The sequence below is a fragment of the Stylophora pistillata genome, chromosome 11 (assembly GCF_964205215.1).
Source record: "Stylophora pistillata chromosome 11, jaStyPist1.2, whole genome shotgun sequence".
Classification (NCBI taxonomy): Eukaryota; Metazoa; Cnidaria; class Anthozoa; order Scleractinia; family Pocilloporidae; genus Stylophora; species Stylophora pistillata.
Window position 1 is genome coordinate 7,334,615 of NC_142529.1, and position 27,682 is coordinate 7,362,296.

General features: G+C 40.2%; 1 protein-coding gene across 1 annotated transcript; it reads left to right on the forward strand.

Moving 5' to 3' along the window:
* The first annotated feature begins 1,522 nt into the window (after nt 1-1,522).
* LOC111335293 (receptor-type tyrosine-protein phosphatase F-like) lies at nt 1,523-27,026 on the forward strand. The gene is made up of 28 exons (XM_022941176.2): nt 1,523-2,044; nt 6,176-6,460; nt 7,720-8,016; nt 8,390-8,698; nt 9,156-9,443; nt 10,133-10,456; nt 11,223-11,528; nt 12,052-12,363; nt 13,891-14,117; nt 14,609-14,690; nt 15,315-15,429; nt 15,816-15,868; nt 16,101-16,216; nt 16,520-16,610; nt 17,029-17,105; nt 17,853-17,889; nt 18,292-18,383; nt 18,709-18,831; nt 19,064-19,227; nt 20,015-20,150; nt 21,194-21,340; nt 22,744-22,837; nt 23,341-23,417; nt 23,687-23,821; nt 24,042-24,173; nt 24,719-24,870; nt 25,240-25,375; nt 26,042-27,026. The coding sequence occupies exons 1-28, from the start codon at nt 1,972-1,974 to the stop codon at nt 26,123-26,125; spliced, it is 4,464 nt and encodes a 1,487-aa protein (XP_022796911.2). The 5' UTR covers nt 1,523-1,971; the 3' UTR covers nt 26,126-27,026.
* Nucleotides 27,027-27,682: the final 656 nt, after the last annotated feature.

Here is a 27,682-nt window from a genome sequence, read left to right on the forward strand (position 1 = left end):
TATCGGGCATAAGTTGTTATCATTTATTTGACTTTCTGTCAGCTGGATAAATGTTTTGTATTCCGTTGAAGGGAGGAGGGTGAACTAAACGCGCATATCGAGCAACGGAAACATGGTTATTATTGACAATTCACCCAAACAACTCAAACACAAATACATTTCTGTTATGATTTCCAACTCTGAAGTAATTTTTGTCAACGAAGTTCAATTTGTGTTTATCGAAAACTGCTGTTGTGTTAAGATTCAAAAGATAGTGGGGCACAGAAGCAAGATATCATGGCCACACCTGTTTGCTTATCAGTATGAGACACTAATTGATTCCTTGTGACGAGCAAGATCATTGCATCTGTTATTTTTAGGAATTCTAGTGTCAGTTCCCCGGACCTGATAACGTTGAGTATCACTCTTATTACCCGTGTTTTGATCTCATTCAGTTTCAGGGGAGGACAGTAATTGATTTTCTTAGATGAGAGTGATAATTAAGTCCTTGAAGCTGCTGTCGTTGTAAATTTTTTGCGGCAGTTTTCGGCCGATAAGACACGGTCTAAATGATACGATGTGTTTTCGCTCAATGACCAGCCGACAGTAATTAATTTCTTCCAAAAAGTTAGATTTTTATCTCTGATTAGAACTTCAAGTCTGGAAAGTTAAGCGAACACCCACCTAAACAACTCTCTCTGCAGACAAAAACAAGGTGTGATGCCTTTCATTCGGTTTATTTTGCAGTACCATATCTTTCAGTAACGAAAACTATAAACAGGGCAAAAACGTGCTTACAGTATCTCTAGATCTCCGACCTTTGAAAAATTTTGGCGATCTTATGAGTTTATGTTAAAAGGATGAAGTTCAATTTTCCTTAGGTCGATCTCTCTCTTTTACACCGCGATTATCTAAATGCAACACATTGAAAATTAATCTCGTATTGTACATCTTGTTATTTGTAAGGTTATTGGTCATGGACAGCCTTTCTTTTTTTTTGCTTTCTTCAGGTTAAAAGGAAATAAGAGAAAAGTTTTTAAGGTGAAAGTGTTTTGGGCTGAGACTGAAAAAGTTAGGAATGAAAAGAAGACGAAGGTCAAAATGAGGAGGTTTTTTGTTTTTTAATTCTTTTTTATTTCATATCTTCCCCAAAATTAATTTTATTGTAGGTTATTTCCTAAACAAATTTGTCGGAAAAGGATTCGTCCTGAGCTGGGTTTCAGAAGTAGGGTGTTTTTAATTTCTTTTATTTTCGATTTTTTTTTTTTTTTTTTTGGTTGAGCCAAAAGAGTCTGTAATGTGTTAGATCCCTAACATCAAAGCTCTATGCTGCAATTTAGTGGTTAGAAAAACCGCAAATACCAAAGATTAAAGAAGAGAGAAATCAAAACAGTAGAGCGTCTCTCAAACTGCTTTAAACAGATATATCCTGTCATGTCAGAATGCTCTAGAGGCTTTGTTCAGCAGGAGAATATGGTCCTTTCATGAACGAGCTTTCAGGTGTTTGTTATCAATCTCAAGCAGATTGTATTGTCTTTTTCTTGTGGAGCTCAGGTACAGGATGCCTCGCGGCTGGAGACTTGACGAGATAGCAAAGGAACAGCAGCGTATGTTTACAAACAATCGCGTGGTTAGTTAATTTACAGCGGTAAAAGGCACTCTTACTATTTAACTGTAAGCTGATAGTCTAATTGTGGTGTCATATACCAACCTAATTGGCAACTCAACCCTAAACAGAGCTGTAGTTGACAAGAGGCATATTGATCAAACTCACTGCACTACAGGAAAATTAATCCGTGAATTGCTCTTGACCTGGGAAAAGGAACTGGGTATCTGAGAACTGGTATCCTTTAAAGGCTTCCTCTGTGTTGAAACGTTTAGGATAATGCTACTGATGTAGGGCCTGTGTACAATTCCTCGGACGATGTGATTATCGATACTGGCTTGTGTTCTGACAGTTACGCACGGGTAGGCATCGAAGTAAATCCCTAAATGCAAGATTCAAAGATGATGTACCGTGTTTGCCTTATCCTTAGCATGCTGTGGACTACAGTGGCTGTGGATGGTAAGTGAAAACATACTGCTTTCATGACTGCTTCCGCAGTTAGTTTGCGAACAAGAGCGCTGTGCCTTTAAGAACCACGCTATGGTAGTACAACTTGGGAATATAACTTGTACATGAAGCTGAACGTCTGACGTGATGATTCTACAATCCTAGTATATCAAACATCTCTTCAAAAAAAAAAATTAATTAACGTCAAACCATCTTCCCAATCAAGTCAGAAGTTTATTCTAAACGTTTTTCTTATCTTCACACAACCGGCGGTATTTTTTTTCTTACCAGACCAATTATACGTATTTAACTGGAGCAATTTGGCTGTTGGATTGTCTAAACAGCTTTGTTAATAACACCATAGCCAGGACAAGAAAAGAACTGCTTATCCCTTATAATAATACTGTAAAGCATCAGGTTTCTCAACCACAAACCTACCGTTCTTTGCTTAATCACGAAGGAATTTGCGGATGTCACTTCTAAATCTACAGCTTTCATTTTTCACTTGTTGTTTTTAGATTTCAACAAAAACTTTCCATTATCCTGATTTAGTAAGTAGGGGTAACCCTTCAGCAGTGTTTATCATCTCGGTTGAATCATTTCAATTGTCCTCAATTCTTGCTTACAAAGTAAACATCTGTTGTGTCATCTGTTAGTTTAATCATTAGTCGATCGTCAGGAAAAAGCAAATATAAAATGTTTCGTTCAGAGCACGTTTGTTGAACTGATGGCACTGTTTATGCCCACATAACTTACGTTGTCTACATTTTGACATTCACTTGGGTGTATTCCGATACAATTTCAAGTATCAAGGCATAGGAAATATTTGCCCCTTTAACCCTTTACAACCTCACATTGACATGCATTTTCTCCCTACTATTATCTAAACATTCCTATGGTACTAACAAAGAGAATTTATTTGATAATCAAGAGCTTTCATAATCGGCGATCATTTCCTTTTTTCTCACATCCGAATTATTCGATTTAGGAGTGATGGTAGAAGGAGAAATTTGATTTTAGACACTGTTGAGGATTAAATGGTTGATCTCCCATCTTAGGAAAAACCAAGTTCAAATTGTTCATAAAGCTTAATCTTGTTAGGAAAAAAAAAACAGAAATGAAAGCACATTCATAGGTCTGATCACAAATAACTTTTATACGAGTTTCACATATAGGTATTGCTCGGTAGCCATTGCAGGTACTAATATTTTTGGATTAAGAACGGAGTGAGCTGCCCGAGCGGTAAAATATTACTACGGGAGGTAGTTCGCCTGGATGGGTCACTTCCTCTTGGGCAAGGGATAGATTAAGAGATGGGGGGGGGGGGGGTGGTGGGTGGGGGGAGGAAATTATATGGTCTTTGGTGGAAAGATGGGTACGGAAAAATTCAATGTATCAGTTTTAAAGGTTCTAACTGGTTACCATTCTTAGAGCGCTTCAACTGGAACTGATTGCGGGATAAAGAAAGATCTTGTCACGCAACGCTTGAAACGTTGCATCGCATGACCTAACAGATATTATTACAGGGAGTTTCGACGAGTTTGTTCCTGGGAGCGCAGAATCCCTGCACGATACAAAACCCAACCCACGGGAGGTCGATGTTATCTGAGAGTAATTAGCTGAAGCGCTGCCTAGCGCAAAAGAGTTCGTTATCATTTTCCGGTGAATTCAGGAAACTCACAGCAGGTCGACTTTATATTATAACTGAGTGACGAGTAACAGACTGGTTTTACGTGCGCACGAAAGCTCGCGAACACTCCCTTGCGCGTTCAGATTAGTGTCGTAAGAACTCGACCACTATCTTGTTTGACCAGGAACGCAGAGAATTTGGTGGTAGTTTTTAAAATCGCGTTGAAAGAGATGAGATATCAGAGACAAGGTCAAGTTCTTTAAGTCCGAAAGTGCACATTGATGGTGTTAATTCAATTAACATATTTGGAGATCAGGGTTGGAAAATAGGCAACTGGTTGAGATTGCATTGATTCCTACTCGTTAAACCATCATCAGTATGTATATTCTCCATACTGTTCTCTATACATTTCCTAACTTTCTGACAAGGAGAATTTGTTTAACAATCAAGAACTTCTTTAGTTGGAAATCATTTCCTTTATTCTCCTGACCTTAATGTGTGATGTAGGGGTGATATTGTAAGGAGAAACTAGATCCTTGTCACCTCTTAGAGATAGCGTTGTTATTTGCGCGCTTCATTTTGCGGTTTGGCAAGAATTCACTCTGTACTTTGGAGATCGATAGTTAATGTAAATATTTCGAAGAAATCGTTTGCTTGACGAGAACTTATGGAAAACTTGTACAGCGACAGAACGAATCAGCAGCATTTATCCGTTTAAGTATTATTTGCGACAGGGATTATATGTCGGGAATGTATGATTTCACTTTTTTTTTTTTTTTTTTAATCCATAAAAATAGTTTGTCCTTAAAAATTTCAGCGTTGTGGCTGCCGACCAGAAAAATAGGTTAATCCCCTAAATTAACTTTGTTTTTCTAATTCACAATTTCCTCATAGCTAATCCTCTGTCGGTAGAGGATAATCTGTATAAAAGTCATGGGTAAAAGTCCGTCGGCGACAGTTTTGCCCTTTCAAGCTTTAGCTCATGTTTTCTGAGTACAATTACGACCGACACTATCTAATTAAATATTTGTAAAACGCGCTTCGTTAGTGAGTGAAGAGAGCGTGAAAACTAATGTAATCCTGTAAAAGGAAGTTTTACGTTTTGATAAAGCAAAGTGCTTGTATGGTTACCTACTTATTACTATCTTTTTCTCGGGCATCGTGGCGCGTTTTGAGGGCTAAAATAGAGATTTTGGCTTTTAGCCCGCTCACGCCCTCGCAGTTATGCTTAGACCGTTTGTTGCAATTTTTTTACAGTGTTTATTTTCTCGGCGCCCTCCAAAGCGATAACAATAGTAATAAAGTTTATGTTCTTATACATAGAGATGTTTTAGGCCCAACTCAGAGTAGCTGAGTCCCAAAACTATACCTAAAAAATAGAAACTGTGTTGTTTTATTATATGGTGTGCGCCTTTTATAGTGTTTTAGCCCCCACTTGGATTCGGAAAATTATGAAAACTTGTACTCCTACATTCGAAAGGACTCATGGGAGATGAACTAGATCTTGTGATATTTATGCTTGGTATCATCTGATGAAAGATATGATACATACATACATACATATGTTAATCGACCACTCCCCATGGGGGCTTTTCAGAGCCAACTCCCACCCAGCAACCACCCCAGGGGAGGACATCCATCACACAGTAATCTCGTGCGCGGGAAATTAACGTCTCCTACCCCTAACCCTGCAGGAGACGGGACCTCCATTTATTCGTCCCATCCGAGAAGACTAGAGTATCTAACCATTTCTTAATATAGAAGGTAGCATATTCTTCTCACTTGTTTTAAGACCTTGAGTGTTGGCCCGGCCGGTGCTCGAACCCTCGACCTCGCGCAAAACAGTCCAGCGCTCTATCCCTTGAGCTAACTGGGAGGCGGTTGATACTGTTTATTTTCTTAATGTGCTTAACTGAAACCGCAATACGTGACTCCAAAAAAATATTAAACACTTTCTAGTGCTCGGCCCAGCAGATCGTAACTTATGTTTTCGAGAGCTGAAGCTTTTTCAGTGCGTTAGCCGTTCAGGAATTCTGATGAATTAGTGGTATTGAGTAAAGACGACTGAACTGTATTTAACCTGACGCTATCATTGGGTTTTTGATTACGAATGTGCGTATACAAGTTTGTTAACCCATTGACCTCTAAGAGTGATAAGGATAGAATTTTCTCCTCACAATACCACCCCTAAATCAAATATTAAGGTCATAACCATGAGGAAAATGATCACCAACTCAAGAAGCTCTTGGCTGTCAGACAAAATTCTACAAGTCAGCACCTTAGGAAATGTATAGCGAACAGTATGGAGAATATGCAAAGTAATGGTTGGGTGTAGAGTGTTTAGCAATTGAAGCTGAGCACGCGCAGTTCTTGCGGAGAGTAAGAGACAGCGAAAGAATCAGGCATATATGAAGTACCCACTAAATCTACGCTTGAGAGCGCTATGGTAGTTTCCACGAAAGCCTGTTATGAAACATGTAAAACTTGACTATTATTTTGTTCGGAAATTTCAGCTTTTGACCTCGCGCCACCTGGCAAATTGGTTGGTTATGTAACTGGCGATACAAGAGTTAAGTTGGCTTGGGAAGTAACATCTCCATCAAATAACACTGTATTTGAAGTAAGATGGGGGACGAATTCCGACGAGTCATCCATGCTTGTCTCTGGTACTACAAACACTGTTATTGTGCGTGGTCTTCGAGTACACACACAGTATTACTTTCGTGTACGGAAAGGCTTGGTGAATGGCACTTGGGGAGGATTCACAAAATATACTCAAGTCTGGACGCCTGAAGGAGGTAGTGTGTGCGTTTTAGAAGTCGCAGCACACTAGCGTGAGAGATCATTCTTTGGATGTCACGCCAGTGTGTGACAATATACCAAGAACTAAGCCATCTTATTGTCACGTTTTAAAACTTGCAACTTACGTTACGTTGATGTAGGACCCTTTTTATTTGGGAGCAGGGGGGGGGGTGTGGAGAAATGCTGGTATTTGGTTTCCAGTCTCTAGATGTAGTCTTTGCCTCAAGAGTCGCTCAAGAGTGACACTAATTATTGCAAAGTGTTGCCCATGTAACGTTTTAATAGCTTCTCAGTTGGGTTATATATTTTGGAGTTAACTTCTGGGGTGGATTTGGAAGATATACCCCTTTCTCGACAGGTATGTTTCAGGAGGAGTAATTTTTAATTTAAATGGAGGCAGTGCGCGTAACGAAACGTGTTTTAACAGTCCAATTTCAAGTTCGGATATCGACCTCTCGGAGCGACTCTATGAAAAAACGTGTATTTTCTTCGTCTTTTACAAAAGCAAAACGCTCTCCTAACTCGAATAAAATTTTGTAGGAAAGTTAGTTGCTCCAAAAAGTCGGACGAAAAGTCTCTGAAACGAACTGTCCAGTACGAGTTGCCGTCATCGAGCAAGTCTCTTGAGCTCACTTTCTTGGTACTATCATTGCACCAACTCAAACCTGTGTCAAATTTTACGACTTGATGCTGCATCAAAATTTTGTCTCGTGGACACAGATTTTCGCTGACATTTATGCAATCCAAACGAATCGGACGGTACAACGACTTGGCCTCGAGACGAGTTACGTTGAGTTCCGTCTTATTATTTCCCCTAGAGAAAACTGAACTTATCGGCTTGTCACATTCAGGATATAGAAATTTGGTAAGAATTTTAATGCTGAAAAAACTTCTGAATTCGTCTGTGTTCTGGCGCCGGTTGGCCTGTGCTGAAGTACCGTTCAGTCGTGCCCATTCTGAATTTAATTTACTTAAAATATAAGCCACTTAACAGAGGTAACTTTTTAAGTAGATGCGCATGTTTGGCAGGATGAGAAATCAAGAGATGCTCAGAGCTGCTTCAACGGGGTCAAATTCTTCTTTCTTTTGAACTTTTGTGAAACAACGCAACATAATTCTTCGAATTACAGTTAACCTACTCACTTTACTCAGTTCGATACGGAACGGAGGCCAGTAGGGTAGCCAATCATATTGCAGCGTTTGTTACAGAACACTTTTACTAATAATTAATATATTTATTTTTATTTAAATGCAGTTCCTACAGCTCCTCCTGCAAACGTGACAGCCTACAACACAAGCTCTGTTGGCATCATTGTATTCTGGGGGCAGATCCCAAAATCCCACCGAAATGGCTATGTTCTTGGTTATAAAGTTTGCTACAAACGCGCCGATAGTAACACAAGCGTTTTATACTGTACAGCGGTATTTGCTTTAGGACTAGAGCTGGGTGGCTTGCAGTCATACACTCCCTATTGGATCACAGTACTAGGATACACTAATAAGGGAGAGGGACCCACCAGTCAACCACTGCTAGTTTGGACTGATGAATTTGGTAAGTTATGGATAATGAATTTTGTGGCCTGCCTCTTAGGTGCTTCTCTTGGCAAGCTACTGTACGTTGAGTGCTCCAATCGAGTGCCGAAGACGCCATATTGAATTGCAGAGATTAAGGGAAACCTGGAGCAAAGAAACAAATCACCTCCCGAGAAGGAGGAGAGCAAGCTTGTTTCACAAACAGCATCTCTGGTAATCGAGGGTGTCCTGGAAAACAAAAGAGAACATCCCAGAGTATCTCCCCTGAGGCACTTACCATTTTCCACTCGTCCTGAAGTTAGAAATGGAGACAACCCTTAAACTAAACTGTATCATAAATGGTTACTTTTCTAGCACTCTGTCAGCTAAGCATAACCTCGTCTTTCTTTCAGTTCCTTCAGTCGCTCCTAAAATAATATCCTTGACGACTAACTCTACTGCAATCAGGGTAGCCTGGGAACCGATACCTAAAGAATACGTCAATGGAGTGCTCCGAGGCTATTACGTCATTTACTGGAGGATGCCTCGTGTGTCCCAAGACAACCACGTAATTCAAGTGAACCAATCCACGCTAAGTGTGGTCATAGTAGGGCTCAAAAGGAACACTTCTTACGGGGTGCAACTGACGGGGCTGACTCGCGTCAGAGGCTATATAAGGAATGGCGTCCTTAGTCGAACACGAAAAGTCACTACCAAATATGGTAAGGAAGGTTTTGTTATTTCAGAGCACTAATCTCATATGTCGTGTGAATTTCTGATAGCAAATATTTTTACAGAGAAAGAGTTTTTATGACGCCACAAGAAGACACGGTCGCTAGTAATATATGTCGTCCGACGCATGATAACCTCGGTGTAATTGTTAAAAACGACTCTCCTATCCTTCTAAAATTGAAAATAACGATGAAAATGGCTAAATCAACATTGAAAAGATGGGAAAAGGGGACAGCTTAGGTAAGGGAGGGACCCGTATTTTACGTGCGCTTTTCTTAACTGTTTCATGACTTTTAGTCAGGATTTTTGGTGCGCTGCAATCATTCGACCTAAAAACATAACACGCCAATTAACGAAAGAAAAAGGACAAAAAATGCATCAGCTTCTTCTTTTTCATACTTTTTATTTAAATGCAGACTGGTCATCGGCCAATTTTTTCCCTTGCAGGTTCGAAGGCTCCAAAAAACTTACGCGTGTTCAGTCCTTGTTCCACTTGCTTGACGGTGACCTGGGACCCAGTTTACATCTCCCCTCCAGCTACCCTAAAAGGATATCATGTGACCTTTAGGGGCACTTCCAGAAAGGTTCACACGAAAAAGATAGGAGCTAGAAAATCTATCGCACAATTAAAAAATCTCAAAAAATTCTCTACTTATACCGTGACGGTAACAGCCAAGACAGAGGAAGGACTGGGGGATACAAGTGCATCAGTTACCGTTGCCACAATGGAAGATGGTAAGTTGTAAGTACACAAGCCTGCTTGCAAGCTTAACAGACGGCGAAAGGAGGTCTTACTGGTGGAAGTCTGGTGACCAGCTTTTAATGAAACCCCTATATAGAGCACATCACAGTGACTGGGTTGGGTTTTAAACATCGCGGACCTGTAGTTTTGACTCTTTAACTTCCAACAAGAGTGACCAAGAGAGAATTTGTCCTTACAATATCAAAACGATGTCAAACAGACAAGTGAGGAGAATAAGGAAAATATCAATAAGGGGATTAATAGTCGATCCAATACCAAATTCTCAGGACTCACATCATAAGAATTGTGTGTCAGACAGAAGGGAGAATTACTAAGGAGATCAGTAAGCTAACCACTAGCACAGTGAGTGTCGCATATTGAAGACTTTTCCATCTACACCCTAACATCAGTATGTATGTTCTCAATACTATTCTCTGTGCATTTCCTGAATGACAAGCAGAATTTGTTTAACAATCAGGAGCTTTTCAAGTTGATGATCATTTTATTTACTCCCATGACTCTAATATTTGATTCAAAGGTGGTAGTGCGCGGAGAATTAATTAGATACTAGTCACCTTCAGGAGTTAGCGGGTTAGGTCCCTTAAAACGTTCCGGGTTGCTATATGTAGTATTATCTGTTAAAGAGAATGGAGGAATCTCATACCAGCGCCTTTATACCTAGTTCCAAGCCGCTCTCCGGACTCTCTGCGGGTGCGGAGCACTGGGGCACACAGTATCTTGATCGAGTGGAGCCCAGTCCCAGAGCAGTACATACACGGCATTTTGCGAGGCTATCACGTGTATTACAGAGCGGGTCGACCCATGATAAAACGTTCAGTCAGTCAAATGGGAGTGATAAAAGCCGTTTCAGTCAACAAGTCAATTCAAAGTGTGGAGATAACATCGTTAGAGCCTTTTACGCCTTATGACGTATGGGTGTCTGCGTTCACTGCAGTGGGCAGCGGTCCTCCAAGTAGACCCGTGACGGTAACCACTGATGAGGATGGTACGTTTATCAGGCTGATATAATCTTTCTCATAAAGCAAGTTTCAAGTTAGATTTGGAAGTAATTCGGGTTTGCATTGGTTGTGACTGGTCAACCTCTTAGCCGATCAAATACATGAGCTTAACCATCCACTTCCTAATAACTTGTCTTTACTTTGAGTTCTCATATGCTCCATTTGATAACTTCCTCGGCCATGATGGGCCATTTTTCTTATTTTGGTTTCTGTTACGGATTGCTTTGAAGTACCAGCTTGTTTTATACCGGGTCCCAAGCCGCTCTCTGGACTCTTTTTGGGTGCAGGGCAATGGGGCACACAGTATCGTGATCGAGTGGAGCCCAGTTTCCCAAAAGCGAAAATTAATATTTTACTAACGTAAACTGCCACTTAAAGCCTCCTAGGTCATAGGCCCCTCCATATATATAAGCCCACCTAAAACCTCTTACGGAGTTGAAGAAGCCCAGGGCTCGTACGTGGCATTTTACGGTATTTGGTAACATCTAGGGTTTCTTGGCTTTTTATTAACCACGTGTCTCTTTTTCGGTCCATAGAAGCACACGCACATACGCGCACACACACATACGCACACGCACACATGCACACGCACGCAAAAAAAGATAAAACAGAAACCGAGATTACTTGGCCAAACTCAATAACATTAGCTTTGTGACAATTGCTTTTATATTACAAGTACTAATAAAACTGAATTCGTAATCTTACAAATCTATCAGTACATCTTCCGTTGCTCCACATTTCCTTTCAATACAGTACCATCACGCGCTCCTCGCCTTCTCAAAGTGCTTGCAAAGACTCCCAACTCGGTATTCGTCAAATGGGAATTCATACCACGGCACCACGTGAAAGGAATACTCCAAGGCTACCGCGTGCACTACAGCCAGGTAGACACGAGTTATCCAGTCATAAAGAGCGTGATCACTGTAAACGAATCTGTGACGCATGTCACTTTGGAGAATATGAAACCGCTGACTAGGTATCGAGTATGGATCATGGGATTCACCAAAAAGGGCCCAGGACCCAGCAGTGAGAAGATGTTTGTTTCTACTCCTCAAACAGGTCAGTAAGTCTGTAAATGTACGTCCATGTACAGTACTGAGATGCTTGTATTTTGGGTCACAGTATCGAAAAAAAATTCATTTGAAAGAGCTGCCCTAGATTTTGTCCATCTTATAAAATTCAGCCTGGATTGTTCGTGATCCTCATTTGTTTGTTTGTTTGTTTGTTAACGACTTCACCGGGTGTGACTAGACCCGGAAGGGTTAGTGCGAACGGAACACAAGGTCCATGCGAGGCACCACCCCTCCCCCCCAATTCACCCCCAGTAAACCCACGCATCCCACCCCAGGGGAGGACATCCATCCCACAGTAATCTCGTAATTTGCAATCCGTTTTAACCATTCCCATCCTTTAGCTGTTGTTGTCTGTCCTGGTTTGTTATTTCTTATCTTGTGGAACTACTACCTTGTTTATTTGCTTCCTTTGATGTTATGCATTCAGTAAAGTAAAATCGAACAAATGCACTGAGAAATCTATATTTCATTAGATTCTATTAAATTGTTTATTTGTCGTTTAATTGTAGTCCCAGATAGTCCTCAGGGGGTCAAACTTAGTATTGAAAGCCCTCAGAGTGTTCTTATTACTTGGCGGTCTCACTCAAGCTTCACGAAATTCGTCACCCGTTATATGGTAAAATGGCTTCATGTGGGTAGCGCCGCTGACTCCAGAATGGACGGTCATAAGATCGTGAACGCGGGAAACCCGTACCAGAGAGAGACCCAAGTCGGGGGACTAAAACCCCATAACATGTACGCGTTTATGGTGCGAGAGGAGGCTGGGCAGGACAATTGGGGGGAATTCTCTGATCCTGTTGATGTTATTATGCCAGAGGATGGTACGCATTTTTCAATCTTTTTCCTTATAGTTATAGTTACATTATGTTGATTTGGTTATTTTGACAATTCTTCGAAAGCGAGAGGAAAAGAGTACGATTTGAAGTCTTAAATGGATAACGGCGACATAGGCAGTCGTCATCCTTAAAACTGACTAACCACAACTGACAAACGCCACTTGGTACTTGTAGCCAATAACTTTGCAGCAAAATTAACCAATCATTTTTAACGAAATTGACATATAACCTTCACTTTAAAGGCTGATAGTTTCGAAAGTACTGTTTGGGGCTGTGTCGGTGGGGGTAACGAAATAATTTGGATATATCAACAAAGTTGAAATGGTAAATTGGCCACCGTAACGATTACAAAAGCTGACGTTTCGAGCGTTAGCCCCACAAGACATTGCCACTTTGATGTTTAAAGTTAAGCACAGTCTCGTACCTGAGAATATTTCTGACTTATTTAATATAAAGAACACTCAATATAATTTACGGAACAGTGACTTTGAACTGCCAAGATTCGAAACTGTAATATATGGGACCTCTCATCCGGTCGAAGTTACCAAGACACCTAAGAACGATAGAAACTCTAAATTCGTTCAAGAAGAATATAAGAAAAGTCGACCTTTCAACTCTCGTTGAAATTTAAAACTTAACTAAACAACTTTATAATGTTTTTAATTATCTACTGTAAATAACTATCATCTACATATGTAAATGTATGTGACTTTTAAATTTTTTAGTGTCCCCCATTAGCTTATAGCTAAAAACATAGACACTTAAATAAAGTTTTTCATTCATTCATTCGTCAGAGCGAATGGTAATGATGTTATGTTTCGCTCCGACGAAGGGCTAACGCTGGAAACGTCAGCTTTTGTAATCGTTACGGTGGCCAATTTACCATTTCAACTTTGTTGATATATCCAAACCTTCACTTTACTCTGGTAATGTCCTCCGCTCCTGTTCTATAGGCATCAGTCACTGCTACTCAGGACCACCTTCACCCGCAAGATCACACAACACGATCACACAACACGTTCACACAACATGATCACACAACACGATCACACAATACGATCACACAACACGATCACACAACACGATCACACAACACGATCACGTAACACGATCACACAACACGATCACACAACACGACCATACAACACGTTCACATAGGGTTGTACATAGCTTGTGTAGCCAACAACTCTCTTTGGCTCAAATGTAGAATGCGTGCACCTCAGTGAAAACGAAACTTCGGGCTATTCTATTGCACTTCAACACTAGTAATTTTTTTCTGTGTACTATACTCATGAAGATGAATTTTACATCCATCTTTCAACGAGTGCTGCCTGTCGACTAAGATGGTCATAAAAAATTTCTTTTTTGAAGAAAATTTCAAAATTATTAGCTTTCTAAATCATAAATCTTGACACATAAGGCTTTTTTTTAAAAGATTCAGAACATTTTAGAAGCTCGTAGAAAGAAGACGATCTTTTTGTCTAATCTTACCCACTCCTCCCTTTGTTTCAGCTCCCTCTCCGCCCCGCAGGATTTCAGTGAAATACAAAGAGAAAACTCGTTTAGTTCTTCAATGGCGGAGACCGGAAGAAACAAATGGTGTCCTCAGGAAATACGAACTTCATTTTACCGACGATGACCAGGTCACTGAAACTTATACTGTGGACACTGACGTCGATAAGGAGTATGTAACGTATGAAATGACTCTTCCTGACGTCGAGGCTGAGTACAAGATCAAGGTAAGTGAAAAAGGAAGACTGAAACATAAAGCTTAAAAATGTCCCTTTTCAATCTTAGCTGAAGTTCTGTCCATAAGGAAAGGGGTTCATTTCGAATAATTAAAATTTGCACCAGCTTTATTCTTGAACTAATCCCCGTGGTTTTGTTGTCATACTGTGATTGTTGTTGTTGTTGTTGTTGTTTTTTTAAAACAGACTGAAATAGAGGCTTTAGGAAATTGAGACATAACAGCCATGTCTATAGTTTTCAGTGACATTGACTACAAGTAAACTGTCGAGGACGATAGAAGACGCATGCCCGTTAGTTTGTTGAGTTAAACAACTGAAAAAAATGGCAGAATTAACATTGCGAAGCTTTAGTAAGACGCAGATACTATATGTTAAGCAAACTTCTCCGTTAAAGGGTTTATGCTCAAAGCATCACTTCGGCGGTTTACCTACCAGCGAGGAACTAAATTTTATGTCTTATGTGTCATTATTCATATTATTAGGTCCAAGCGTATAACTCAAAACAAGGACAAATGAGTGACGAGATTACTGTACTACATTCACCCAGTGTTCAGACTTCAGAAGGTAAATACCATAAAGTATTCTGATATCATCAGACTTTGATATGAAAGTCAGATAAGTTCTTGATAAACACTTTGCAGTAATTATCCATCTTAACTTTCTGATTGATTGAAAAGGCTTGGAAATGCTTAAAAGAATCAGGGTAACAATGCAACTGGATTCTAGTTAACCATTCAGGAATGAAACCTGTCCTATCATGTCTTCAATTGTCAAACGCGCACAGAAGCAGTTTCATTCTTTTCCAGACCGAGCTCATTTCCTTAAATGGGATCAGTTTTCTATGGCTTTCTTATCGAGACTTTGTAGCCAATCCCGTTCGTAGTCCTCCCTTACCCTTTTGGTCAAGGGAACGAGGAATCTGGAAACGAAATTGGTTCACAACTGTCATTAGATACGTTAACTCGCTGATTTAAGTTTCTGTGATACGCCCGTATTGAGAGGTGCTTGTTGAATATTAAGACTCAATCAACAATTAATGGAAACTCAGTTTCATGATTTTAAAACCAAGGAACAAGTTCAAAACAAAACGATAAATGCTTCCCTTTGCTTGTTACCACTAACGTCTACTTCGAGAAATCCTCACTTGCTCACTCTTAAAGATTAAAAATGTGAACATTACTTTCCCAGCTCGTGTACCAACTAAAGAGCCCAGCTTGTTCAAGTCTAAGTTAGTATGGATCATAGCCGGAGTGGTTGGTTTTCTCTTCTTATTGGTGGTAATCACAACTATTCTACTTCTCAGGTACAGTGGATGTCTAGTACTTTCAATATCGGATGAATGATTCTCCTTAGTTGCTGCCTTATTCTTACCTGTGTATGAAATAAAAGGAACCTTGTCAGTATCTAAGAAACTGCGTACCTACCCCTCCCCTAGCTCAACCTCAACCCTGACTTTCTATCGGTTGACTGTGGTGGGGTTATGGGAGGGGAGGGTGCGTAGTTGCTCAGTTTCTGTCATTCTGTGATTGGTTACTTTCATCGTAAGGACGAGGACTTGAAAACAGGGCGTGGTAAATTGTACCTGGGTTAAAGGGCTCATGGGAGAAACACTTTTGGACGTAACTGATCCCTGTATCCTCTTTGTTCTTTCTCACCAACATTTTGAAAGTTTTTGCATGTGTTTTGCAGACGAGATTCACGACGTTCAAAGAAACAAAGAGGAGACATTACCAAACGTACCTGTGAGTTTTGTTCTTGTTGTTTTAAGATGCACAGTACATGACATGACCAAATGTTACTGCTTTTTTAAGTTCAAAAATAATATTCTACACAAAGATAACAACATCTTACTAATCAATCTATTTGGTGCAAAGTCGAGCTTTTCCCGTTCCAAGGAGTTCTAACTTCTAACTCTTAACATTCACAAATTATCTGTAGCATAAATTGTGTAATCAACATGTTATTGTCTTGAAGTGTCCATCGTATCACAGACCGCTCGACCCAGGCGACCTGTTCCTGTGAAAGAGTTGGCAGAGCACTGTGCTCATTTCCATGACAACAACAACGCCTTATTCAACGACGAATTTAAGGTTAGACTTTGTCATTCATTGATGAAGATTAGGAGTAACACTAAAATAATGTCAAAAGACTGATAGATTCCAAAGAAACTGTTTGGGGCTGCGTCGGTGGGAGTAACGAAATAATTTGGATATATCAACAAAGTTGAAGTGGTAAATTGGCCACCGTAACGATTCCAAAAGCTGACGTTTCGAGCGTTAGCCCTTCGTCGGAGCGAATATCCGGTGTAGAGTTTATGATAAGTGTTCTTGTGCAAACTGATCTAATAAAATAAAAATTTTAAATGATTTACTCTTTTTGGGTTTTGTTTTCAGTGCCTTGATCGGCTTGCGTGGAAATCAACTTGGGAAGCGAGTCAGGTTCCACATAACAGGACCAAAAATCGCTACTGTAACGTAGTAGCATGTAAGTTGAAATTGTTACTTAATGCAGGAGATTTGAAAACGTTTGTCTTCATAGAGACCTAACGAAAACCTAGAAATCTCGTATGTTGTCCCGTTTTAAACACAGTGTTTACTCGCTGCAAACCAATCCCATTATTGGTCAAATCGCCATACAGTTAAATGAATATTAAGAGAAACTGCAATTGTAAGTGAATAGATTTCATTTTCAACTGATTGTACCAATAATTTTCAATCACAAGAAGTACCCTTTGTTTTATTTTGGCCTTTAGTTAGTCTCTTCTTTTTTATTGGGGGGGGGGTGGGGAGGCGCATTTGACTATTACAATTTCCATCTTAAAAATGATTTACGCACTAAGAAGCATACCACCATACTTTTTAATCAATGTATATGCCTCTTTCCTTATATCTTGTTTCTACAGATGATCATAGTCGTGTCGTGCTCACAGCCAAGAGAGATATACCCGGATCAGACTACATTAACGCTAACTACGTTGATGTAAGAAAGCTGTTTGTAAGATCAATTTAGTTCACGCTGATTCACATGGCGATTTGTTTTAATCAAGAGTAGAACTGGACGTAATCCGGGATATCATTGATTTACTTCATCATATGTTGTGATTGGTCAAGAGAATGGCTCGCTCCACCTTCTCAGCCAATCATATGCGCAATTTCAACCATTTGCGACCAGGTCATTCGTGTTTTTAGCGCTTCATTCCAAGTAGCTTTACCGCGTTTACGTGAAACGGCAAACGTCACCTCGCCCTTTCACGTTTTACGTTAAATAGCGTGAACCTTACTGCTTTAACCTCGCGAAAGGTCACGTTATGGTGGATTTGAAGGCGCCCTCGTATGACTTACAGATTTTGGTGCACTTTTTCGAGCAATTAACTTCTACCCTGTGAGAGAAAAAGTGAGGAAAATGCTACGTACACGGCAAAAGTGAAACAGGTTACTGTCACTTAAAACGGCAAAGCGCAACCGGCAAACAAGAAAAAATGGCGGGAAAAACGTGTTCACGTGGTCATTTTGCCGTTCACTTTTCACGTAAACATGGTGCTTAATCTCTCTAATATCTCATTGGTTCTCTTTGATTTTTTCCCTCTTTTCTGATGAAGCTGTTTGGTTATTTACTCTTGTTTTAGCTTTGCTACACTCAGTAGAAAAGCACTCTACGTAGCTATCGAAGCAACCTTTATGGTAAAGTTTGAATTCGTGAAATTAAAGGTAACATTTTTGTATACAGGGATACAGTTTTCCAGCCAAGTATATCGCGACGCAAGGTAATCGAGGAAAACTTATTTTTTTTAATACTCCTGGATGAAGTTCAACACTTCTTCGCAAAAGTACTTTGTTATGGCATTGTTGTGTTAGTAGTCTCGAGGTTATTCACAGGAGTTCGCTATTGTCTCCTCCAGTTTTTGAGAATCTCCATAAGATTTCCAGTAAGCCTTTACACCCTAAAATCACTAGGCATATTCTCCATACTGTTCTCTATACATTTCCTAATGTAGGAATTTGTTTAACAATCAAGTACTTCTTTTAGTTGGTGATCATTTCCTTTATTCTCGTGACCTTAATGAGTGATTCAGGGGTGATATGGTAAGGAGAAATTAGATGCCAATCTCTCTTTGGGGTGTAAGGGTTAGTTACAGTTCCTCTGTCTTGTTGCTATTTCTCCCCAGGTCCTCTTGAGTCAACAGTGAACGACTTTTGGCGAATGGTGTGGGAGAAGAATGTAAAAACTATAGTTATGATAGAAATGCAGGGACGAGACGTAAGTTGTAGAAAATTCATGCCATTGCTCTTTTCCTCTTTCTGAAACCAATGAAAGAATCCTTTCCTTTACACCACAAGCACTTCTATTTTCTCATCACAGCCTGTGGCCGAGCCAATGTGCAGGCGCCAATTCTTTCTTCAGCCGATTTGTATCGACTCTCCCGACGGACGTCAATGGTAGAGAGGGACTGCTCTGAGTCTACCCTGTCCAATGATTTTAACTTATAGTCCCAAAACACAGAAAAAAAATTTTTTTTGGAAGTCGCAAGTGTCTCTGGGGATACTTTTAATGGGCGTTTTCTCTACAATTTGTCCAACTTTAGGAGGATCCAGCAAGTGAGAGGTACTGGAACGAGGCTGAACCGAAAGAGTATGGTCACGTGGCTGTATCACTTCTCAGCAGTATCGTTATGTCAGACTGGACTATCAGGGATTTTATGCTTTGGGTGAGTGAACAGATTGTGCAGTGAAGTGAAAACAGTTATTTTGGGCCTCCAAACACAGTAAGGAGAATTATTATCCAACTACACTCCGTAGAGTACACTTCCCACACTTCTATCTAGTTTCCCAGTGCTATGACAATTATCTTTGCTATGCCTCTTCTTTGTTCCCAAACTATCTTGGCAGAAACTTCAAAATGAAAAGCTCTGAATTGGGTGTTTTCATGTTTTTCCGCAGTCAACAGATCCCGACAGTGTAGACAAGCGAGAGGTAGTTCAGTATCACTTTACATCGTGGCCCGATCACTCAGTCCCGCGGGACACCATTCCTTTCTTAATGTTCCATCACAAGTTAAAGACAACTCTGGTTGCTGACCCTGGGCCTGTTATCATTCACTGCAGGTCAGCGGTCAACCTCGTTCCCAGGGCCTTTTCCCTTAGCTGGGGTTGGCGCCCCACCCCCAACTCCACCCCCAACTAAGGGAAAAGGCCCTGGGAACAAGGCTGGTCAGCGATAGAAATAGACACAGATAGCTTTATCATATGGTTTACAACTGTCGCGTTAATTTACTGTAATAAACTGATTGGATCAACACTCCCAGATAGGACACATACTGCCTCCCCTGTCCTTCTCAATGTTAGTCTGCAAGAATGTATCGAAACATTGACAATTAGTTCTTATGAACCGAGCTAGGTCGGTTAATAAGATGTTTATTACATGGCTGTGTGTTATATGCCAATTTTTTATATTCTTTGTACCTTTTTTTTCTAGACCGGTCTAGATGCCGGTCTAGACGGGAAATCTAGACCGCTTTCAATATTGATTTAAGCCAATCAAAATCGTGAATTTGGTAGTCCTTGTGAGACACAGCCATATAATAATTAACAATATTGGAAAGGGACGAGCGGCTGAAAGAATATCTCAGGCGTCGTTTTAAAGAAATATGTCTGGGAGTGTAACAGTTGCGATATGTTTAATTGAAACGTCGAGGAATATTTGACTGAATGAGAAACATTCATTTTTCTCTCATGTGGCCTTCACCTTTTCTCTAAGCCTCCACGTTATTTAGTAATGAAAACAAAACACAAGTTTCAGGTTCTTGTAGAACGATAGTCAAGCATTGCAGATTGTGTTGATATTTTGCTATGGTGCTAGCTAGAGAAGTAAATTCACTGTTCTCATCTTCAGTGCTGGTGTCGGACGCACGGGATCCTTCATTGCAATAGACTCGCTGATGGAGCAAATGGAAACTGAGAAGGTGGTAGACGTGTATGGCTTTGTCGCACAGATGAGAAAACAACGAAACTACATGGTCCAGACTGAAGTAAGATTCAAATTCTTTGGAGACGAATTACCATTTGCTTTTTTATTTGATAAGCTCAATTACGCTCGCTTTTTTAATGGATTTTTCTTATGACCTATTAGAGGGCAGAAACATAGATGACGTCACCATTAACAACAGTTTGCTCTTCTATCTTTTATGATAAAGTTCGGGTATAACGCGCTCTGTCATTGGTTGAAAGGGCGTGCTCTATCAGAGTATAGAGCATAGAATGTGCGTCTGTTCAGTGATAGATCTCAGATGACGTAAAAATGTTGGAAGAACATAAGTGAGCGGGGCCAACATGGGTCGATACAACAAATACCATCTTCTGCCATCAAGGAAAAAATCTAGTTATAATTTAAGGCGTCAAGAGATGTCAGTATAATTTGCCACGTTGTCACATGGAACGTTTTGGACGCTCTTTCTTTTATGCTATGTCCCAGGGTGCGCACAATAGCTCCTAAAGTTTCAAAGAAAGTCGACTTTAATTTTAGATATTCATACTTATTCTAGATTTATCATATAAGGCTTTTATATTTATATGATCGTATTTAGCTCTATATTTTAACCGATGTTATCTGTAAAATACGCAATTCATTTTTACGACTGCAAAGTATTATTCAATAAACGATCTATCTATCTATCGACTCACTGGGCTGAGCCTTGTGTGCCACTTCTTTGTTCTTACCGCATTTTGACATTATCTCTGATTTATCACTGACAGACAAACGGTAACATGGAATCTATTTGTTGATTGAAAAAAATTATTTGTCCCGTTCTTAGCCACTCTTTGATTTTAAAGTCAGCCGTCATGAGCGAAGCTTCAAAAATGTTCGTTACAGTATACAGATAACTTGAAATAAGTGCAGGAACAAAACGCAACCTTTCATTGTATGTTTTTCACAGTTTATTCAACTTGTGCTGCCAAGAGCACATTTGACATGTAAAAGCTTACTCCAAGTACATTCAAAATTATGCTTTGACTTCAAGAATGTACCTTTCATATCAATCTGACGCTACTTCGTACTTTGTTGTGGCTTCAGGAGCAGTATCGTTTTATCTACGATGTCCTTAAAGACGCAGCCATCTGTGGTGTGACTACAATCACATCAAGTGAATTTGGAAGCGATCTTCTTTGCGTCACGGGAGATGAACCCGAGATTATCGAGCAAAGGACTCGTGAGTTTGAGGTGAGAGCCTCATTTCAGAATAATTTGGGAGTAGGGATGGCTGTTTAAGTATGGCGCAGTGGTAAGAGCGCTCGCCTCCCACCACTGTGGCCCGGGTTCGATTCCCGGACCTGGCGTCACATGTGGGTTGAGTTTGTTGTTGGTTCTCGTCCTTGCTCCGAGGGTTTTTCTCTGGTTCCTCCGGTTTTCCTCCCTCCGCAAAAACCAACATTCCAAATTCCAATTCGATCTGGAAACAGTGGACAAGAATAGCCACCCAGTGGAATGTCCATTACTAAATTATTTATTATTTATTTATTATTTTATTTATTATTTATTATCTTAACCCGTTCCTTCCTTCCAGAAGTGACCAATAAGTAATTTCTCATTTCAAGCAGATAGGCGATACAAAGAAAGGGGTATCGTAGGAGAAAGTACCAGCTAGGAGATATTGTTTCATTGGCCACAAAATTCTTCCCTGCTTAAGTACATAAACCTTTAACTCCTGAGAGGGACTGGTTTCTAATTTCTCCATACAGTATCACCCTTGAATCAAATGAAGAGGTAATGAGAATATAGGGAATGATCAGCAATCTAAGAAGCTCCTGTCTGTCAACAAATTCTTGTCATTACCACAGGACTTATAAAGAGAGCAGTGTGGGGAATAGCAATACTAATGGGCCTGTTATCATTCACTGCAGGTCAGCGGCGAACTGATTTACAGATCATTCTTTGACAACAAAACTGGGTTCCTATTTTGTTAGGGGTTGGACCGCAGATTGTGTGATTAGGGTCTTAGATTAAGTTTAATTATTACACGACTCGGGCAGTCAGAGGGCCAATAACTAAAATCAACCAATAAAAATGCTCTATTGCCGGTCAATATTCTCTCAGTATTGGACCGGGCACTGTCCCGAATGGTCCCGAATGATACCGCACCTATTTTGTTAGGGGTTGGACCGCAGATTGTGTGATTAGGGTCTTAGATTAAGTTTAAGTATCGTTGTTTCCTGGTTTGCAAACTAATACATATATCTTATTAACCAAGCGCGAGGGCCGTACTGGGAGAATATCGGCCCGAGGTCTTGACAGTACGGACCGAGCGCAGCGAGGTCCTTACAAAAAAGACCGAGGGCCGATATTCTTCCAGTACGGTCCCGAGCAAGCTTGGTTAATAAGAGATTTATTATACGACTGAAGTTCAAAGGGACACAAGTGCGGTATCATTCGGGACCATTCGGGACAGTGCCCGGTCCAATACTGAGAGAATATTGACCGGCAATAGAGCATTTTGATTGGTTGATTTTAGTTATTGGCCCTCTGACTGCACGAGTCGTGTAATAAGACCGACTTATTCGTCATTGTTACATTGTGCATGTACTACATTTATACATTTTTCTTTTTTTTGCGTTTCTTACGAACAGAACCTTCAAGACTATTCCTCTCAGGAAGCATCATTCAGAGAAGCGTTATTTCGAGAAAACGCATTGAAAAACCGTTCGCCAGAGATGTTGCCATGTAAGAAATAGAGGATATTACATGGCCGCGTGGGGATAAGAATTTTATCTTCGAGTGCTGAAAGTATCTCTCACTAGTTAGCGCAGATACTTTCAGCACGAGTAGATAAAATTCGTATCCCCAAGCAGCCATGTAATGTTCTGTTTATTATATAGATACTGATGAAATTTCCACATAAAAGACAACTTTTTTTATTCATTTTCGAAACAGCAATTGGGTAATTATGTTGGTAACCATGGCCACACCAATATCCTCACACGTGAAAGATAAAAATAGTATCTTCACTGCGCGCGGTGAAGATATGATTTTTTAGTAAAAGGAGAAATCCTGGTATTTCATCAGTATCTATATAAGAAATTTTGTTTCGCTTTCCACTCAGTTTCGACATGAAAGTGTAGTCTTTATTCGGCTTCTTTGCGTTTACTTGTGGAGTCTTGAGGCACTGATAGACCATATTTTTTACACCCTTTGAGATGTTCAATTTTACTCTTTTTGTTTTCTAGTTAACCACAACAGAGTTTGCCTAAAGCCTTTTGCAGACGACCCTTGTTCAGACTACATCAACGCCACCTTCATTGATGTAAGGAGTTTCGGTTTGTTGTTGCTGAACATTGATCTTGTTCTTTACCTCCGCAATTGGTTAAAGTGAAAAAAAAGAGTGTGTTCATTCTTAATCAAATTTAATATTGTTGGATTGGAGAGCAATAAAGTCTTTGGATATTCATGGGTACCGTAAAAATGTAGGATTGATAGTGATGATAAAAAAAAAGGGAATCCAGGGTTTAGAACCATGACTATACACCTTACAAATGTTTCCTTTAAAAGCAAGGCTTTTCCTCTTATCATCAGAGCTATAACGAAGGCGCCGCATACATCGCCACTCAAGGGCCCATGCCAAGCACTGTCAATGACTTTTGGCGTATGCTGTGGGAACAGCGGTCAACCGTAGTGGTCATGCTCACTGATCTCCGGGAAAATGGAGTGGTAAGACACACCTGTAATACAGTCCTTGTGAGCATCGTTAAAGTGGGGCATTTACATAAATTCATTTTTCTTGTTTGTTGTTTGTGTCTCTGCGTGTTTCATTTTTCGGCGGATTGCAGTGTCTTAGGGCGCTTCCTTCAGAGATATTAGTGAAACGTAAAAGTTCAGACCTCCTTTTTAACTTTGTTTTAAAGTTTCTCTTTCCTTTCCTCTTCCCCAGGAACAGTGTTATCGCTACTGGCCCGAAGAGGAAGAAGGTTGTGCCAAATATGGAAAAATTCGGGTGACGAAGATTGACGAGGAGGTTCTCGAGGATCACACTCAAAGGGTCTTTAAAGTGCGGCGTCACGGAGTGAGTTTAAATGTGGGACTGCTTGATAAGTTCGCATCATCAGGAGTACGAATGGATGTTAGAATTTTCATAAGGGCCAATACCAACTCATATGCCTTTTTTTTCTGAATCTTCCCTTTTGGATTAATTTAATTAATTTAATTTAGTTTAATTTAGTTTAATTTAGTCCATTTTCACTGCATTAAGTTTTGCCGTGGGGAAGGACTAGAAAGGAATATAGGAACCATTCGTGCTAGTCCACCCTCCCACCCATCCCACCCCAGGGGAGGACATCCATCACACAGTAATCTCGTGTGTGGGAAATTAACGTCTCCTTCCCCTAACCCTGCAGGAGACGGGACCTCCATTTATTCGTCCCTATCCGAGAAGACTAGAATATCTAACCATTTCTTGATGTTTTAGAAAGATAGCAAATTCTTCTCAATTATTTTAAGACCCTGAGTGTTGGTCCGGCCGGGGCTCGAACCCTCGACCTCCCGCACAACAGTCCAGCGCTCTATCCATTGAGCTAACCGGGAGGCGGATTGTTTTCTTGCTCTTCATAGGGCGACGAGAGTCTCGTGGTGTATCACTTTCAATGCCACGGCTGGAAGGAGAATGGGTTGACTCGGGCCGAGAGCCTCGTGTACCTACAGCACCAGGTTCACAAGGTGGAGCCTGGGGAGTATCACGACGGACCTATCATTGTTCACTGCAGGTAACGCACATGCAAACCCACAAATACCCTTCGTAGTCTTAAGATACTTTCAATGTGGGTACCAATAACTTTAACTAGTGGACGAGATTTGCTACCTTCGATCGGTTCTTTTAGATTGACTGTCTGATCAACTGTCTAACTGACTGGCTGACTGACTGGCTCACCTACTGGCTGACTGAATGGCTAGCATACCAATTGACAAAGGGTTTGATTGAGCTGCCTGCTCATTAAGAGACAATCAATCAATCAACAACTTTATTTCAGTGTCTAATCTTCTAGCTTGCCCTCATGCCAGAGACTGGCAATACGCTTCCGTCTTAACGGTGTTTTTGACCCAATTAACTCTGTGGTTTTATCCCTTCCTTGTAGTAATGGCGATGGTCGCACTGGAGTATTTCTCAGCCTGTGTTTGAGTATCGATAAACTGGAAACTGATGATACTGTGGACATATTTAACACCGTCCGATGGCTTAGGTCGCAAAGAGCAGGACTAGTATCTAACTTGGTAAGTTCACAACAATTCACAAAGGAATCCAACTTTTTCCATAAAAATCTGATCTCTAATATTTTCCTTCAACTGACACAGACTTCTTTGATTGAAAGATGGGAGAGTTTGGTGTGATATAAAAAAATAATTGTTGATTCTCGTCGCTTGTCAGCTTAGTAACCTTTTGCGCCTTAACGTTAGTATCCTTTATGTCGTAAAATAGGTTGTGGTTATTTATCGTGGTCTGTAACACTTAGAAGAGAAATGTGATCGTTTATCGCACGATGTGGTCACTTGGGATATGGGTCGTGACATCAGTACCCTTGTTCTCAGCACTCTTTTCCTTACATTTGCTTCAGTATTGGCTGGGAGAATTTGTTTAACAATCAAAGCATCTTAGTTTGGCGATCATTTTTCTCTTCTCTCATGATCTTTGTAAATGACTCAGTAGTATTACAATTAGGAAAAATTGCATGCATGTCATTCTCAGGATTTGAAGGGTCGAAATGCATTTAGTTCGTAATCATATTTTAATCATACTGGAGGAAAAAAATGCTTTTAGCTCAGGAGAATCAATGCTCTCGGTGATTCTACTCTTAGACATTTATTGTGACGTTGCTCTAAGGTTACAGATTTTAAGACTAAATGGAAGATAACCTGGCTGATTTGCTTACCTTTGTTTAGGAGCAGTTCAACTTCTGTTACGAGCTAATGAAGAGTTACATGGCCTGGAGAACTAGAGCAACCATCAAGAATGATTACGTCTGAAGACAATCTTCCTTTGGAAGAGACAATGCTCTCTTGACCCAGTGAACCGATGTAGCTCAGCAATGTTGCTTGTATCATTACCATAACATGCATACTTAATAGACTATGAAGTTGCCAAATAGTTAGAAAGCAAAAGGTGAAATTAGCATTGTCAATATTTTTGAGTGGTGCACAGTTTTGTTAATGCAAAATTCTATTGCTTTCTGTAAGTTTGTGCGCATATTAGCCAGACGTCATACACGCACGCACGCATGCATGCGCGAGTGAGGGGGAGCACTTTTACCCGCGTGTCTGTCTTTCACGCGTGTATTATTCGCGTTCTCCCTCAAAGCCTGTCCTGTCAGCTGGTCATTGTGTACAACACTAGAAGACTTCGTACCATTTTTAGCTTTATCTTCTGGAGTGCTAAATTTAGTCTTGCATCTGTTTGGTTTAGAGGGTGGTGGGTGTATCCTAGAACCTATCACAGAGCTAAGTGAGCAAAACAGACCCAATCGCGGATTTGACACTTACTAAAAAATCTGTTGGTATACCTTTTTTGCCGTGACAGCAACGTTTCGCGCTTGGGCATGTCACGCAATGTACTCCTATCCGTTGAAAATAATTTTTTTCCAAGTCTAAAGTTTTTGCCTTTAAAAGATTGATAAGGTAGCAGTGTTATAAAACAAACCGTTGCAGAAAAAAATCTCGGGTGTTAAATGCTTCATATCTTATGAGTAAAATTGAGTTTTTTGCTTCGTAAGAGCAACATGACTGTCCTGATGAAAGAGGTCATTTTGTTTCGTTTGCGTTAAAGTTGTACAAGATAAAAGCTATTTTGGGTTTTAGCTCGTTATGCCATTGATATATTACAGACGCTAAGATACATTTTAAAAATAAACTTTAAGTTTACGTTAACGTACATTCATATTCACAAAATGAGATAAGGAAGCATTCTTTGTTTACTTGGCTTTAAAATTTAAACATTGATGACTTTCAGGATAATTTTTGAGTCAATGGGGTACACCAATTGATAACCATAAGGTGGCAATTTGGTATGGAAGAGTGGGGGGGGGGGAGTGGGGAGCTGTGATAAATTCGTACGCAAATTACAAATATACTTATAGGTTACTAAAAAATTCTCTCCTAAGAGAGATTCGGCTCGTCTACTGACCCCCCCGGCTTTTTCGGTACAATTTCTTGATGGGAGGTTTCAGCCATTCTGGAAAATGTAAGGGTTCCACTCCTGAGAATATCTTTTCTAGAAAATGAGTCACAATTTATCAAAAGTGGCTGACCGGAAGCTATGTTGGGTGATTTTGTCCTAAAGGTTAACACGCTTAACAGGCATGATTTCCATGTGGTAATCCGTCAATGGAAAGATACTATGTATTGGGTATGAGAATTTCGGCGCTAGAATTTTAATTTTCATCAGTGTCTTTGGCAAGACATTCTCACACCTTTATCTGTATTTTTTACTCGTGTCCTCACAATAAAATGAATTGGTCTGCTAAGGGGAATTAAATGTACGTGATCATGTGACGTGACTCAACACAACCAAACCTTTGAGTTCACAGT